The sequence below is a fragment of the Oncorhynchus mykiss genome, chromosome 30 (genome assembly GCF_013265735.2).
Source record: "Oncorhynchus mykiss isolate Arlee chromosome 30, USDA_OmykA_1.1, whole genome shotgun sequence".
NCBI classification, from domain to species: Eukaryota; Metazoa; Chordata; class Actinopteri; order Salmoniformes; family Salmonidae; genus Oncorhynchus; species Oncorhynchus mykiss.
The window spans coordinates 11,649,032-11,663,098 of record NC_050570.1 but is presented as its reverse complement, the minus strand read 5'-3'; the positions used below and the strand labels follow the sequence as shown (position 1 = coordinate 11,663,098).

The 14,067-nt window shown below is 39.8% G+C and overlaps 1 protein-coding gene across 1 annotated transcript; it reads left to right on the top strand.

Moving 5' to 3' along the window:
- Positions 1 to 6,659: 6,659 nt before the first annotated feature.
- On the top strand, positions 6,660 to 13,334 carry LOC110521321 (ladderlectin-like). Its single transcript, XM_021598803.2, has 6 exons — positions 6,660 to 6,793; positions 7,213 to 7,300; positions 7,512 to 7,627; positions 7,933 to 8,082; positions 12,805 to 12,919; positions 13,081 to 13,334. Exons 2-6 carry the CDS (start codon positions 7,225 to 7,227, stop codon positions 13,170 to 13,172), a joined length of 549 nt encoding a protein of 182 aa, XP_021454478.2. The 5' UTR covers positions 6,660 to 6,793; positions 7,213 to 7,224; the 3' UTR covers positions 13,173 to 13,334.
- Positions 13,335 to 14,067: the final 733 nt, after the last annotated feature.

Here is a 14,067-nt window from a genome sequence, read left to right as displayed (position 1 = left end):
AACAGCATCAGGATAACAATGATAATTAAATAAAGAACACAGTAGTAGCAGCATATGATCAATGTAAAAGTGTGTGTTTTTGTGATTTGTCGGTGTGTTTTTGTGATTTGTCGGCGTGTGTGTGTGTATCTATAGTATTGTGAGTGTGCATATAGTCAGTGCAAGATAGGTTCAGTGCAGATAGTCCGGGTAACCATTTAATTAACCATTTACCTATCTTATGGTTTGGACTAGTAGCTGTCTTGGAGCCTGTTGAATCATGAGCCGATGATCCGGTATGGATTTTCGGACATTAGCTGTGTGAACAGCCTGTTGTGGGTGGCTGGAATCTTTGGCAATTTTTCAGGCTGTAGAATTGCATCTGAGGGCCCATGCCAAATCTTTTCAGCCTCCTGAGGGGGAAGAGGCACTTATGTGCCCTTTTCACAACTGTGCAGGTGTACCATGTTAGGTCCTTAGTGATGTGGATGCCAAGGCACTTGAAGCTCTTGACCCACTCAACTACAGCCCGTGGATGAGGGCAAACACTCCCTTTCTCCTATAGTCCACGATCAGCTCCTTGGTGTTACTGAAGTTGAGGGAGAGGTTGTTGTCCTGCAAGCACACTGCTAAGTCTCTGACCTCCCTATAGGCTGTCTCATTGCCTTCGGTGATCAGGCATACCCCCGTTGTGTCGTCATTAAACTTGATGGTGTTGGAGTCTTGCGTGGCCACGCTGTCGTGGGTGAACAGTGAGTATAGGAGGGGGCTGAGCATGGACAGTGGCGGTCAGTTTAAAACATGTTGGGATTACACACTGGGACAGGGGGATATTGAAAATGTCAGTGAAGACACTTGCCAGCTGGTATGCGCATGCCTTGAGAACAAGCCCTGGTATTCAGTCTGGCCCGGCGGCCTTGCGATTGTTAACCCGTTTTAAAGTTTTTCTCATATTGGCCATAGAGAGTGGTGACACAGTCATTCGGGAACAAAAGGGGCTTTCTTGCAAGGCTCAGTTTTATATTCCTCGTACTGAGCATAAAAGGCATTTCCCTAATTTGGGAGTTCTGCATCCCGGGGCGTCTCACTGCTGGTTTTCCCTTTGCAATCCATTATCATCTGCAAGCCCTGTCACATACGACGAGCGTCAGAGCCAGTGTAATAGGATTCCACCAGCACCTTAGAGGCTGCTGCCCTATGTACATAGACATGGAACACTGGTTACGTTAATAACGTTTACATACTTTTTTCTCATTTCATATGAACAGTATATACTGTATTCTTGTCAATGCCATGTCATAAAATGTATATATTTCTTAATTCCATTCTTTTACTTTTAGATGTGTGTGTATTGTTGTGAGTTGTTAGACACTAGTGCACTGTTGGCGCTAGGAACACAAGCGTTTCGCTACACCTGCAATAACATCTGCTAAATATGTGTATGTGACAAATGTTATTGGATTTGATTTGACAGTCGTGGTCAGATTTGCCGAAGAGAGGCAGAGGGAAGGCCTTATATGTGTTTCTGTGGGTTGAATATAAGTGTTCAATAAAGTATTGTGGCTTAAAGCCAACAACATATCTTGCATACACTAAGTACAGTTTTATACAGGAAACCTTCAAGACATAGGTTGGATCCCAATGGCACTATATTCCCTCTGCCCTATATAGTTCACTACTTTGACCAGAGCCCTATTGCTAGATTATTATGAGGTTTATGATGTTTTTTCACTTTTTGCACTCCTGCCATCAAAGACTTTCACAACGTCTAAACACTACACTAGAAGAAGTCAGAGGTCAGGCCACTATAGTATCCCAATTGTAGAAGATGGATATGATAGAAGACTGGTCAGGTTATCAAGGGGTAGACTTTTGACCCTATGCTTGTGTCCCACATGGCACCCTATTCCAACCACTTCTTTTGAACAGGGCTCATAGGGCTCTGGTGAGAGGTTCCATTTGGGACATAGAATTCCATCTATTCCATCGTCCTGTTCTTCCTGCAATTCAGAAACTTACCTAGACGACAGGGTGTGGTGAAAGAGAGAGGCCTCACACTCAGAAAGGCATGCTAGCAATTCACCCTCTCCTCCCCTCTCTCCTCCTCTTCTCCTCACAAAGGAATGCTGCTGGTCCTACTGCATATCTCCCCCCTAACACTTCAGCCTTAAGACACTGTCCTCCTCTCTTCCCCTCTCCTCATCCCCCCTTCTCTCTATTCCCCTGGTCCTGCAGCATATCTCCCTCCAGCACCTCAGCCTTAAGACATTGACCCTTCACCCCATCTGTACAATTACAGAATTCATAGAATGACAGCCATTCCTGTTCTATTGCAATGTTCCGTGCTGGCTGGACCGGACCGAAGTTGTTGTTACAGGGTGTAATGTTAGGAATGTCTCATTCATTGATTTTTATCAGAAGCCTGGATAATAAATACAAATATATCTTTAAATAGCCACTACAAATCAAATCCAATGTATTTATATAGCCCTTCGTACATCAGCTGATATCTCAAAGTGCTGTACAGAAACCCAGCCTAAAACCCCAAACAGCAAGCAATGCAGGTGTAGAAGCACGGTGGCTAGGAAAAACTCCCTAGAAAGGCCAAAACCTAGGAAGAAACCTAGAGAGGAACCAGGCTATGTGGGGTGGCCAGTCCTCTTCTGGCTGTGCCGGGTGGAGATTATAACAGAACATGGCCAAGATGTTCAAATGTTCATAAATGACCAGCATGGTCGAATAATAATAAGGCAGAACAGTTGAAACTGGAGCAGCAGCACAGCCAGGTGGACTGGGGACAGCAAGGAGTCATCATGTCAGGTAGTCCTGGGGCATGGTCCTAGGGCTCAGGTCCTCCGAGAGAGAGAAAGAAAGAGGGAAAGAGAGAATTAGAGAAAGCACACTTAAATTCACACAGGACACCGAATAGGACAGGAGAAGTACTCCAGATATAACAAACTGACCCTAGCCCCCCGACACAAACTACTGCAGCATAAATACTGGAGGCTGAGACAGGAGGGGTCAAACAAATGATAAAGTTAAATCACAATTTTCATAGAGCAAATGCAAAGTGCAAAATGTACCAGAACCCTAATTTCATTTGAACCTTTTCTTCAACAATAAGTATAATAAAGAGGTTTTTACTACATTTTTGTTAAAACTAAAGTTTAATACACTTTTGAAATCTTATTTAAAAAGTGTATTAAACTTTAGTTTAATACAAATCCCACTGCGAGATTATAACGAGGTTTGTTATTTTTTGCTCTTTGTTCAAAGATTTTCACTACGATTATGTAAACAGCTAGCAGTAACATACATATATATATATTTTGAATGTGAAAACTATTTCTTAGATACAAACTCAATTCACTTGTGCAAAAAAGGGAGGCTTGCGCTGCTGGCATACAGGCCGATCAAATACAGTGCTGTGAAAAGGTGTTGGCCCCCTTCCTGATTTCTTTTGCACATTTATCACACTTAAATGTTTCAGATCATCCAACAAATGTTATTACACAAAGATAACCAAGTAAACACAAAATGCAGTTTGTGATCATTTTATTTATTAAGGGAAAAAAGCTTTCCGAACCTTCATGGCCCTAAGTGACAAAGTAATTGCTCCCCCTTGTTAAATCATTAATTTACTGTGGTTAATGGATAGCTGAGTTCAATTTCACTTGCCACACCCAGGCCTGATTACTGTACAGATCTGTTGAATCAAGACATCACTTAATAAATAGAACCTGTCTGACAAAGTGAAATAGGCCAAAAGATCTCAAAAAGCAAGACATCATGCCACGATCCAAAGAAGTTCAGGAACAGATGAGAAACAAAGTAATTGACATCTATCCGTCTGGAAAGGGTTACTAAGCCATTTCTAAAGCTTTGGGACTCCAGCGAACCACGGTGAGAGCCATTATCCACAAATGGAGAAAATTTGGAACAGTGGTGAACCTTCCCAGGAGTGGCCGGCCTATCAAAATTACGCCAAGAGCGCAGCGACGACTCATCCAAGAGGTCACAAAAGAACCCACATCAACATCCAAAGAACTGCAGGCCTAAACTTGCCTAAGTTAAGGTCAGTGTTCAGGACTCAACCAACCATAAGAAAGAAACTGGGCAAACCTGGCATCCATGGTAGAGTTCCAAGGCGAAAACCACTGCTGACCAAAAAGAAGATAAAGGCTCGTCTCACTTTTGCCAAAAAACATCTTGATCATCCCCAAGACTTTTGGGAAAATATTCTGTGGACTGACGAGACAAAAGTTGAACTTTTTGGAAGGTGTGCTTCCCGTTACATCTGGCGTAAAAGTAACACAGCATTTCAGAATAAGAACATCATACCAACAGTCAAATATGGTGGTGGTAGTGTGAAGGTCTGGGGCTGCTTTGCTGCTTCAGGACCTGGACCACTTGCTGTGATTGGTTGAACCATGAATTCTGCTCTCTACCAAAACATCCTGAAGGAGAATGTCCTGCCATCAGTTCGTTACCTCAAGCAGAAGCGCACTTGGGTTCTGCAGCAGGACAATGATCCAAAACACAAATATTACCTTTGTGTAATATTTTAATTGGTTTGATCTGAAACATTGAAGTGTGACAAATGTGCAAAAGAAAACTAATCAGGAAGGGGCAAATACTTTTTCACAGCACTGTATACTGCTTGGATTCCGATGAAGGTGTTTACATGTACTATTCATTCGAAAGATTCAACAAAAATCCAGGTGTTTTAATCAACTTATGCTTACTTCGATCATGACCTTATGATCATTATGATGCCGATTTTATACATGCGGAGTAAGGCGTTTACATGACTACTGCCATAATCAGTTTAATTTTGATTTATTAGTGTGCATGTAAACATACTCACTTAGAGAAATGTAGATTATTCTATTTAATAAAAAAACAAGGTAACAAACAGAAACAGAAGCCCGTATAGTGCAATGACATGGATAGCATCACAAATCCCTATGGGCCCTGGTCAAAAGTAGCGCGCTATAGCTATATATATATATATATATATATATATATATATATATATATATATATGGTAGGGTTGGTATATAGCCCTATTTGGTAAAAGACCAAGTCCGTATTATGCCAAGAACAGCTCAAATAAGCAAAGAGAAACGACAGTCCATCATTACATTAAGACATGAAGGTCAGTCAATGCAGTCGGAAAAACCATCAAGCTCTATGATGAAAATGGCTCTCATGAGGATCGCCACAGGAAAGGAAGACCCAGAGTTACCTCTGCTGCAGAGGATAAGTTCATTAGAGTTGGAATGCAGAGTTAAGAAAAAGCAGCCAACAAGTGCTCAGCATATGTGGGAACTCCTTCAAGACTGTTGGAAAACTTTCCCGATGAAGCTGGTTGAGAGAATGCCAAGAGTGTGCAAAGCTGTCATCAAGGCAAAGGGTGGCTACTTTGAGGAATCATAAGATTTTTTATATATATATTTTGTATTATTATTTTTAGGCCCCTTTTTCTCCCCAATTTCGTAGTATCCAATTGTTAGTAGTTACTGTCTTGTCTCATCGCTACAACTCCCATACGAGCTCGGGAGAGGCGAAGGTCGAGAGCCATGCGTCCTCCGAAACACAACCCAACCAAGCTGCACTGCTTTTTAACACAGCGCGCATCCAACCCTGAAGCCAGCCACACCAATGTGTCAGAGGAAACACTGTACACCTAGCGACCTGGGCAGCGTGTACTGCGCCCGGCCCGCCACAAGAGTTGCTAGTGCGTGACGAGACAAGGATATCCCTGCCGGCCAAAGCCTCCCTAACCCGGATGACGCTAGGCCAATTGTGCGTCGCCCCATGGATCTCCCGGTCGCGGCCGGCTGTGACAGAGCCTGGGCTCGAACCCAGAGTCTCTGGTGGCACAGCTACTACTGAGCCTCCCAGGAGGCCCTATATAAGATTTATTTTGATTTGTTTAGCACTTTTTTGGTTACTACATGATTCCACATGTGTTATTTCATAGTTTTATTGTCTTCACTATTATTATACAATGTAGAAAATAGTAAAAATATAGAAAAACCCTGGAATGAGTAGGTGTGTCCAAACTTTTGACTGGTAGAGTATACAAAAATGATAGGGTGGCATTTGGGACACAGCCCTGGTAAGCCCCTGAGGGGTGAAGTGGCCCATCTCTGATGCAGTGACTTTGGGGTGAATACAGTTAATAATTAGCTAACAGACAGACAGCAGGGTTGGCTGCACATTCAAATTTAAGACATAATTCCAATTTAGCTAAAATTCCAGAGCTAGCTAGCTAGTTATACTGCAAAAAAAGTAAGTCTAACAACACCGCAATGATGACAAAGGTTTTTCTACTAATGATTTGCCTTCTGAATGTCATTGTGTTTCCAAGCCACTAAATGCACTTTAGACTACGTCTTCATCAGCGCCAATTAGGTAGAATTAAGTAAAACCTTCAGTCGTGTACCTGTGCTCAGGAGAATCTTCATAACAAAATTGTGACGCAACGGCAACCCATTAATTTCTTTCAGTTGTTAATTTTTAAATTATAAATACAAATGACTACCTGCAAATTGGATTGAACCCAATCCTGTCAAACAGGTAGCTATCGGACAGGTCCAGCAGGTCTTGAGCTAGACAGACAGAATGCAAGGGGGTTAAAGGATGAGAGAGAGAAAAAGAGGGAGGAGTCTGACTGGACAGGTCTTTAAAAAAGGAGAGTAGGGAGAGGTAGAACTCAACACACAGGCAGGACAGAGAGAGAGAGATACCCAGTGAAGACCTCTGAAGATCTCCGAAGAAGTGAAGCTACAACGGAACATTTTAGAAGGTGAGATTTCAACATCTGTTCATCTAATACTGTATCTGAATGCATGCCAAATGGCACCCTATTCCCTATATAATGCACTACTTTTCACCAGGGCCCATAGAGCACATTTAACCCTGGTTAAAAGTACTGCACTATATATGAAATAGGGTGCCATTTGGGGACATGCACATTCATGTGTGCTTGGCTAATCTCTATGTGGTGGAACAGATGATACTTGGTATTCCTCAGCCCTACATTAGCTGAATCTGCTCTAATGTAATAGTACTGGAATATATCCAATAAGTGGAATGGCTGGGGGTACTCCAAGAGAGGTTAGGGAAATTTACCTACACTCTGAAGTACTCACTGACTTTGACTTGATGGCTTCTCTTTCACTGTCTGTCTTTGTGTGTGTCTCTCGCTCTCTCTTTCTCTCCCAGGAGACTATCACCATGGCGATGTTGACCATTTTTCTGCTTCTCAGCGCTGCCATTGCACTGAGCGAAGCCTTAACTCTGGATGAAGCAAGTAAGAGAGTTCACCTCACACTTTACATCATTATTTGTTATGTTGTAGCAGGGGGAGGGGGGGGGTGAGTGTTTGTGTGTGTGGAATGACTGATCTACAAATAATATTGAGTAGTTATTTATGATGCCAGGTGATTTGTAGATCAGTCAGTCTCAACCCACCTTGAAAGTTGGCTGCAATTTCTAACGTACCCTGTGTCTTCTCCTTACAGATGCTATGGTGGCATCTGCAGCAGATAAAAAAAGCCCATGCCCCACAGACTGGTTCCAGTTTAATTCACGCTGCTTCATGTTTGTCCAGACTGCAAGGACATGGCCTGAAGCAGAGGTATAATGCTTACCCTCTACTGTGAATTAAAGAAGTTCAATTGAAATCAACTTGCTTATTTGGTGTGATGTTACCTTAAAGGGGATTTTGCCTTATTTTAACAGGCATCACATGGATGTCCAGTATGTAAAATATTGAACCTCCCCTTTAAGTTATTGTCTAGTTCGACATTTCTAGGCTTTGCAATATTTATTTAATGTGTGGAGGTTTGATTGTGTCCAGAACACACATTCTCACAAAGACTGGACAACTTACTAATACCTACATTATGACATGTCTTTGTCCCTGTCTATGGCTTGCTCTAGCGCCACTGTATGTTCCTTGGAGCAAACCTGGCGTCTGTGCACAGCTCTGAGGAGTCCCAATTTCTACAGGCAGTGGTATTGATCAAGACTGGCGATTTCCCTCTGACCTGGATTGGAGGATATGATGCTGTTCAGGCAAATGTGGAAAAGGTACCCAATTGTCATATTTGAGTAAAAGTTAAAATACCTTAATAGAAAATTACTACAGTAAAAAAGTGAAATGTTTACTCTACCTGAACAGTCCAGCTATAGTATACTCACAGATGAATAGGATTTTTGGTATGCTCATCAATATGTCAAGGGTCACTTGTGAAGTCAGGGCCGTACTCACAAAACGTCTCAGAAAATTAATCCTGTTAAACCTGTTTTAAGACAAAAATAACTCCCAACTTTTGGGGTGATGTTAAGACACTGCTCAGACAAACTGAGCCAGGAGTAAAATCAAGTCACTAAAGTTTATCTCAGCTGGTAATCATGACATTTTGAGGTACGACAAAGGAAAGATAGTGATGATGCTCATTGACGTGTTACAAATTATGGTGACTAGCCAATCGCAATGAGGCTTCGCCAGCTGTGAACTCTATAGCACCCTTCAGACGACCATGGTAAACATGACATTACATTAAATGTTGCAATGGTAAAACGTTTGATATAATTTTCGCCTGACAGAATCTGTTTGCATACTAAGGATAATATGTTGGGATGCATTTTCTGTTTTGTTTGACCAATTCTGATATTTTAAATAATGTGATAGGCATATTCAGGGTTGGGGAGTAACACATTACATGTAATGGATTGCAAAAAAAACGAATCTGTTACATTCCCAGAACAAAATATAGCAATCGGATTACTGACACTTTAGAAAAACTGGAAGATTACTTCTAGGATTACTTTTCAATTCAGAAAGGATGTTAGAATATTATTTAGTTGTTGACATCTTTCTGTTTTGTCAAAGACATTTAAATCAGCATTTAAAAAAGGTGCAAGTTTAACTTTGTTCACCCTGAGCGAATATGACTTCAAGTCGGAGACCACTATGACACCAAATGTGTTTGATGGATTGCGGGAAAAGAGCAGGAATAGGCTTTTGTAGGCTACAGTCCAAGCTATGTCAAATCAAATCAAATGTATTTATAAAGCCCTTTGTACATCAGCTGATATCTCAAAGTGCTGTACAGAAACCCAGCCTAAAACCCCAAACAGCAAGCAATGCAGGTGTTGAAGCACGGTATCTAGGAAAAACTCCCTAAAAAGGCCAGAACCTAGGAAGAAACCTAGAGAGGAACCAGGCTATGAGGGGTGACCAGTCCTCTTCTGGTTGTGCCAGGTGGAGATTATAACAAAACATGGCCAAGAAGTTCAAATGTTTAAATGTTTACAAATAAATGTTTACAAATAATAATTATCACAGTAGTTGTCGAGCAACAAGTCAGCACCTCAGGAGTAAATGTCAGTTGGCTTTTCATAGCCGATCATTTAGAGTATCTCTACCGCTCCTGCTGTAGAGAGTTGAAAACAGCAGGTCTGGGACAGGTAGCACGTCCGGTGAACAGGTCAGGGTTCCATAGCCGCAGGCAGAACAGTTGAAACTGGAGCAGCAGCACAGCCAGGTGGACTGGGGAAAGCAAGGAGTCATCATGCCAGGTAGTCCTGAGGCATGGTCCTAGGGCTCAGGTCCTCCGAGAGAGAGAAAGAAGAAAGAGAAATAGAGAATTAGAGAGAGCACACTTAAATTCACACAGGGCAATGTCTTCCAAAGGGAGCAACTGCTGTCCGCATTCAAAGATTATCCAACTTGAATAAGTTGTGACAACAGCAGTGGTGTAGCCTATGGGCGATACGGATATCACTTATTATTGATATCTACAGATCTACTTATTATTGACGTGAATCACACAGCTGGTCTCTCATTTAGCTATTTGAGGCATCCACATTTTTTAAGTTGTGGGTGACTGTTCACAAATGTATATGTGTATTTTAACCCAATAATGGTTGAATTGAAGTTCAAGCTGTCTATCAATCATTGTTTTTGTGACTAGTGGACAGCCAGTGAAAAATGCACTCTTGCAACACCTGCACTGCTTGTCTCCATACTGTCAATAACTAGTTTAATTGAATGAGGCCGAGAGCAGGGCTTTTAACTTCTCTAGGATAGGGGGACAGTCACGTCCCACTTGGCCAAAAGCCAGGGAAATGCAGAGCGGCAAATTCAAATAAAATTATATAAAAATCTAATTCTCATTAAATCACACATGTAAGATACTAAACTAAAGCTACAATCGTTGTGAATCCAGCCAACATTTTAAATTTTAAAAAGGCTTTTCGGCGAAAGCGTAAGATGCTATTATCTGATGATAGCACAACAGTAAACAAAGAGAGCATAGCATATTTCAACCCTGCAGGCGCTACACAAAAAGCAGAAATAAAATATAAATCATACCTTACCTTTGATGAGCTTCTTTTGTTGGCACTCCAATATGTCCCATAAACATCACAAATGGTCCTTTTGTTCGATTAATTCCGTCCATTTATATCCAAAATGTCAATTTATTTGGCGCGTTTGATCCAGAAAAAAAGAGCTTCCAATTTGCGCAAAGCCACTACAAAATATCTCAAAAGTTACCTGTAAACTTTGCCAAAACATTTCAAAATACTTTTGTAATACAATTTGAGGTATTTTAAACCTTAATAATCGATCAAATTGAAGACGTCAGAGTGTTTTCTATCCAAATCTACTAATAATATGCATATCTTATATTCTTGGCATGAGTAGCAGGAAGTTGAAATTGGGCACACTATTTATCCAAAAGTGAAAATGCTGCCCCCTATTTTAATACCTCAATCTAATTTCTGATGATGATATATATATATATATATATACATCAATATGTTTAACGGACACATGCTCAAACCCATGCTCTTTTGATAGACTTAAATAGTTGCAAATTATGAAGATATCAAAGTGTAACCAACAAAAAAGTCAACAGTAGGCCTATAGCAAATGGAGCAAATGGCATTCATTTTTCACATACAAATACAATTTTTTTGGTAGGCTAGTGCCCAGGGCATGCCATTCCCGAAAGCAGCATTTATTTTTCAACTCAAAGCAATGATCGCAATCAGTCCTTAGTTTTTAAGTTATGCTCAGGTTAAACAAGGGGTATTCTATGAATTGGAATGACTGGAAATCTGCCAGACTTTGTTCTTTGTTTCATGTAAAGATGTAGTCTAATCATATTGTTATCTGTAGTATAAGCCTACATAAACAACACAAGTAAAATTAAACATGTATGTCTATGTCAACTCTAACATTCATTTATCCTGCAAAAAATGTAGTTCAATTGGTAATATTAATTTATCTTCTTCTAACGCCTCTTGAGCTATCATATTACATTACTGAGTTTGGGTAATCCAAAAGTTACATTACTGATTACAATTTTGAACAGGTAACTAACTAGTAATTGTAACTGAATTACATTTAGAAAGTAACCTACAGTACCTAACCCTGGGCATATGGCACTGAATCATACAGTATAATGGTTGTTAAAGGCAGAATTTTGATAAAATTACTGTTATATTCACACAGTGGTTACTTCCATTTAACAATGCTAAATGGTTTTTCTAACAGTAGGCATCAAGTTACTTTCCGAAATGTTGCATAAATGCTTGAAAGGGCTATTATTTTGACCGAACACCATTAAAGTTACATAGCCCTTAAATGCTTTCAATTACCCAATTCTATAAGCATGTCCAATTTAGGCATTCTTTTAACAACATGATATTCCGCTTGAAAAAACATGGTTATTGAAATAATCGGAAACAATATGTGATTATTTATTAGCCTAGTGGTTAGAAGTATTTAGGCATATCGTGTGAATAAGGCCTCATGATTATTTATTAGCCTAGTGGTTAGATGTATTAGACATATCATGTGAATAAGGCCTCATGTGAAATCATTGTCTTAAGCACAAGAGATGCTGTGTCATGTAGGTCTAGATTATTTATGGGTTGATCATATAAAAATATCAAAACATTATGTTAACAACTCCAAAGAAATGTCCTGTCTGTGGTGGAGGAAGCACTGACTCACTGCCTTTTTCGATTATCAAAACACCTGCTGGTAACTCGTAACTGGTTAGGACTGATGAGACTCATATAACCCATAAGACTAGGAGTAAAATCTCTCTATTCTCAGTCCTTACGATCAGTTTTCTACTCTGAGGTCCTAGGTTTGGAAGATCTTATAGATGCCCACTGCAGTATCAACTGACACAGTGGGTTATAGTGGAATAGCATAGTAGGCTAGAGAGAGTACTATAGCATCATAAGTCATACATTGTTTTAATATTTCAAAATCTGTGGCAGTGATTACAGTTTAGAATGTCGAAGCCTGCGTTACGCCATTCAAATGAATGGGTTTAGAACACGCTTTATATGAGCAAAAAGATAGCAAAAAGCTATTTTGCAGCAATCTAAGGTGAGTCAGTCTGTACATCAGCCTGTACATGTCAATGTGGGTTTAATGTTTGTAGCATTAACATTTCAAGAGCAGTAGATAATCAAAATACGTCCCATTGAAGCCTATGGTTATAGTTCAAAAAGTATAAATATCAAAAACAACAAATAAATTACTGCAAACAACAAACACTCTTTTTCCCTTCAGACATCATTGCATGTGTGATAGAAGGGCACATGATGTACCACCATTTTTTAACATGCTGCTCAACGCTCAACTTGGCAACAAAATCAATAACAATGTTGGTGTGGCGGTCAGTGGTGCTGTTTCCCCCTACTGCGGATTCCATCTTTAAACGGTTGTTTTCTAGTTATATGTGATTTCTTTGATACTGAGACCTCAGTTCTTCCCCACAGGACAGGCTATGGTTCTGGAGTGACGGATCTAAATTTGATCACCAGAACTGGGCGAAAGACGAGCCCAATAACTATTACGGTGCCAGAGAGCCATGTGTTCAGATGAACTTTGGAGGTACAGTAAGCCCACTATCATTCACTGATCCATTCATCAAATTAAACGTTATTCATAGTAAGTATAACAAATAAATCTCACACACACACTTTAATTTTAATTTTTGTGTTTATATGTGAATTGATTTGAGAGGTCATTTCTATTCTGTGTTTCCTCTTAAGGTAAAGATGCCTGGAATGATGAATTATGTGGAAGGAGATATCCCTCTGTGTGCTCCATGAGGACCTGTTCAATCCATCAAACTATCAACTGAAACCAAACATTCTACTGCGTAGTGTCAGCAACCTAACTGAACAATGTTTATGGTAAAATCAAATACTTTATGAAGATTATTTGTTGCTGTAAAATGAAAGTTTAGTTACTTGTTGCAGACAATGTTGATGTGGTTTGTTGTCAATAAAACAGGTGTACACATAATTTTCTCTCAGGAGTCATTATTAAACATGAATGATAGTTCCATAATTGTCAAATCCTTTGAAGTGTTTCGTTAAGATAGTCTAAGATCTGAGAGTCTGTTCAGCGGTCATTTCAATTCTTTGAAATTCTTTAAATTATTCTTGGAGAATATAATTTATAATTGATTCTCTTGTATAACCAAAAATGTTGTATTACTCCACAAACAACATGAATGTAAACAAACAATGTATATTGCTTTAAAATAAGTCAAACATTATCATGTGGTTGTCATAGACCGTTAGAGCGCTGTCTATGAATTTGAGAGGTGTTATGTTTCCCTACACCATCCATTCTCTCTGTACCAAGTAACGGGTCAGCCGTTTGACTGTTCTTAGAATCACAGAATGTAGCTTTTTGTTTCCAAACTCTCACTGGGTATAGACATGTGTGAGTACAAGATGTGCTTGTTATAGCCAAATATATTAGAGTTGTATGGAATGGTGTGATTGTCACAGTGTGACATGTTTATTCCCTCTGTTAACAGCTATGTAGTATAATTACATCCACAAGATCATGGTAATCAACACATTTAGTTTTGTTATTTGCTACTTTGTACTTGCTAAATGCTGAATGAGTGAGAATGTGAATACGATATAGTATACTATAATATTATAGCCTAGGACATCATGTTACATTACATTGGTAAACACAAAAACTGTTTCCAGTAACAAGTTGATGAGAAGACCGGTCAA

What these genes read in the sequence shown, in the direction of transcription:
- LOC110521321 (XM_021598803.2), top strand. Translation starts at nt 7,225, where the DNA reads ATGGCGATGTTGACCATTTTTCTGCTTCTCAGCGCTGCCATTGCACTG. An exon ending in GGACATGGCCTGAAGCAGAG is followed by an intron (nt 7,628 to 7,932) that starts GTATAATGCTTA and finishes GGCTTGCTCTAG; the next exon opens with CGCCACTGTATGTTCCTTGG. An exon ending in TGTTCAGATGAACTTTGGAG is followed by an intron (nt 12,920 to 13,080) that starts GTACAGTAAGCC and finishes TTTCCTCTTAAG; the next exon opens with GTAAAGATGCCTGGAATGAT.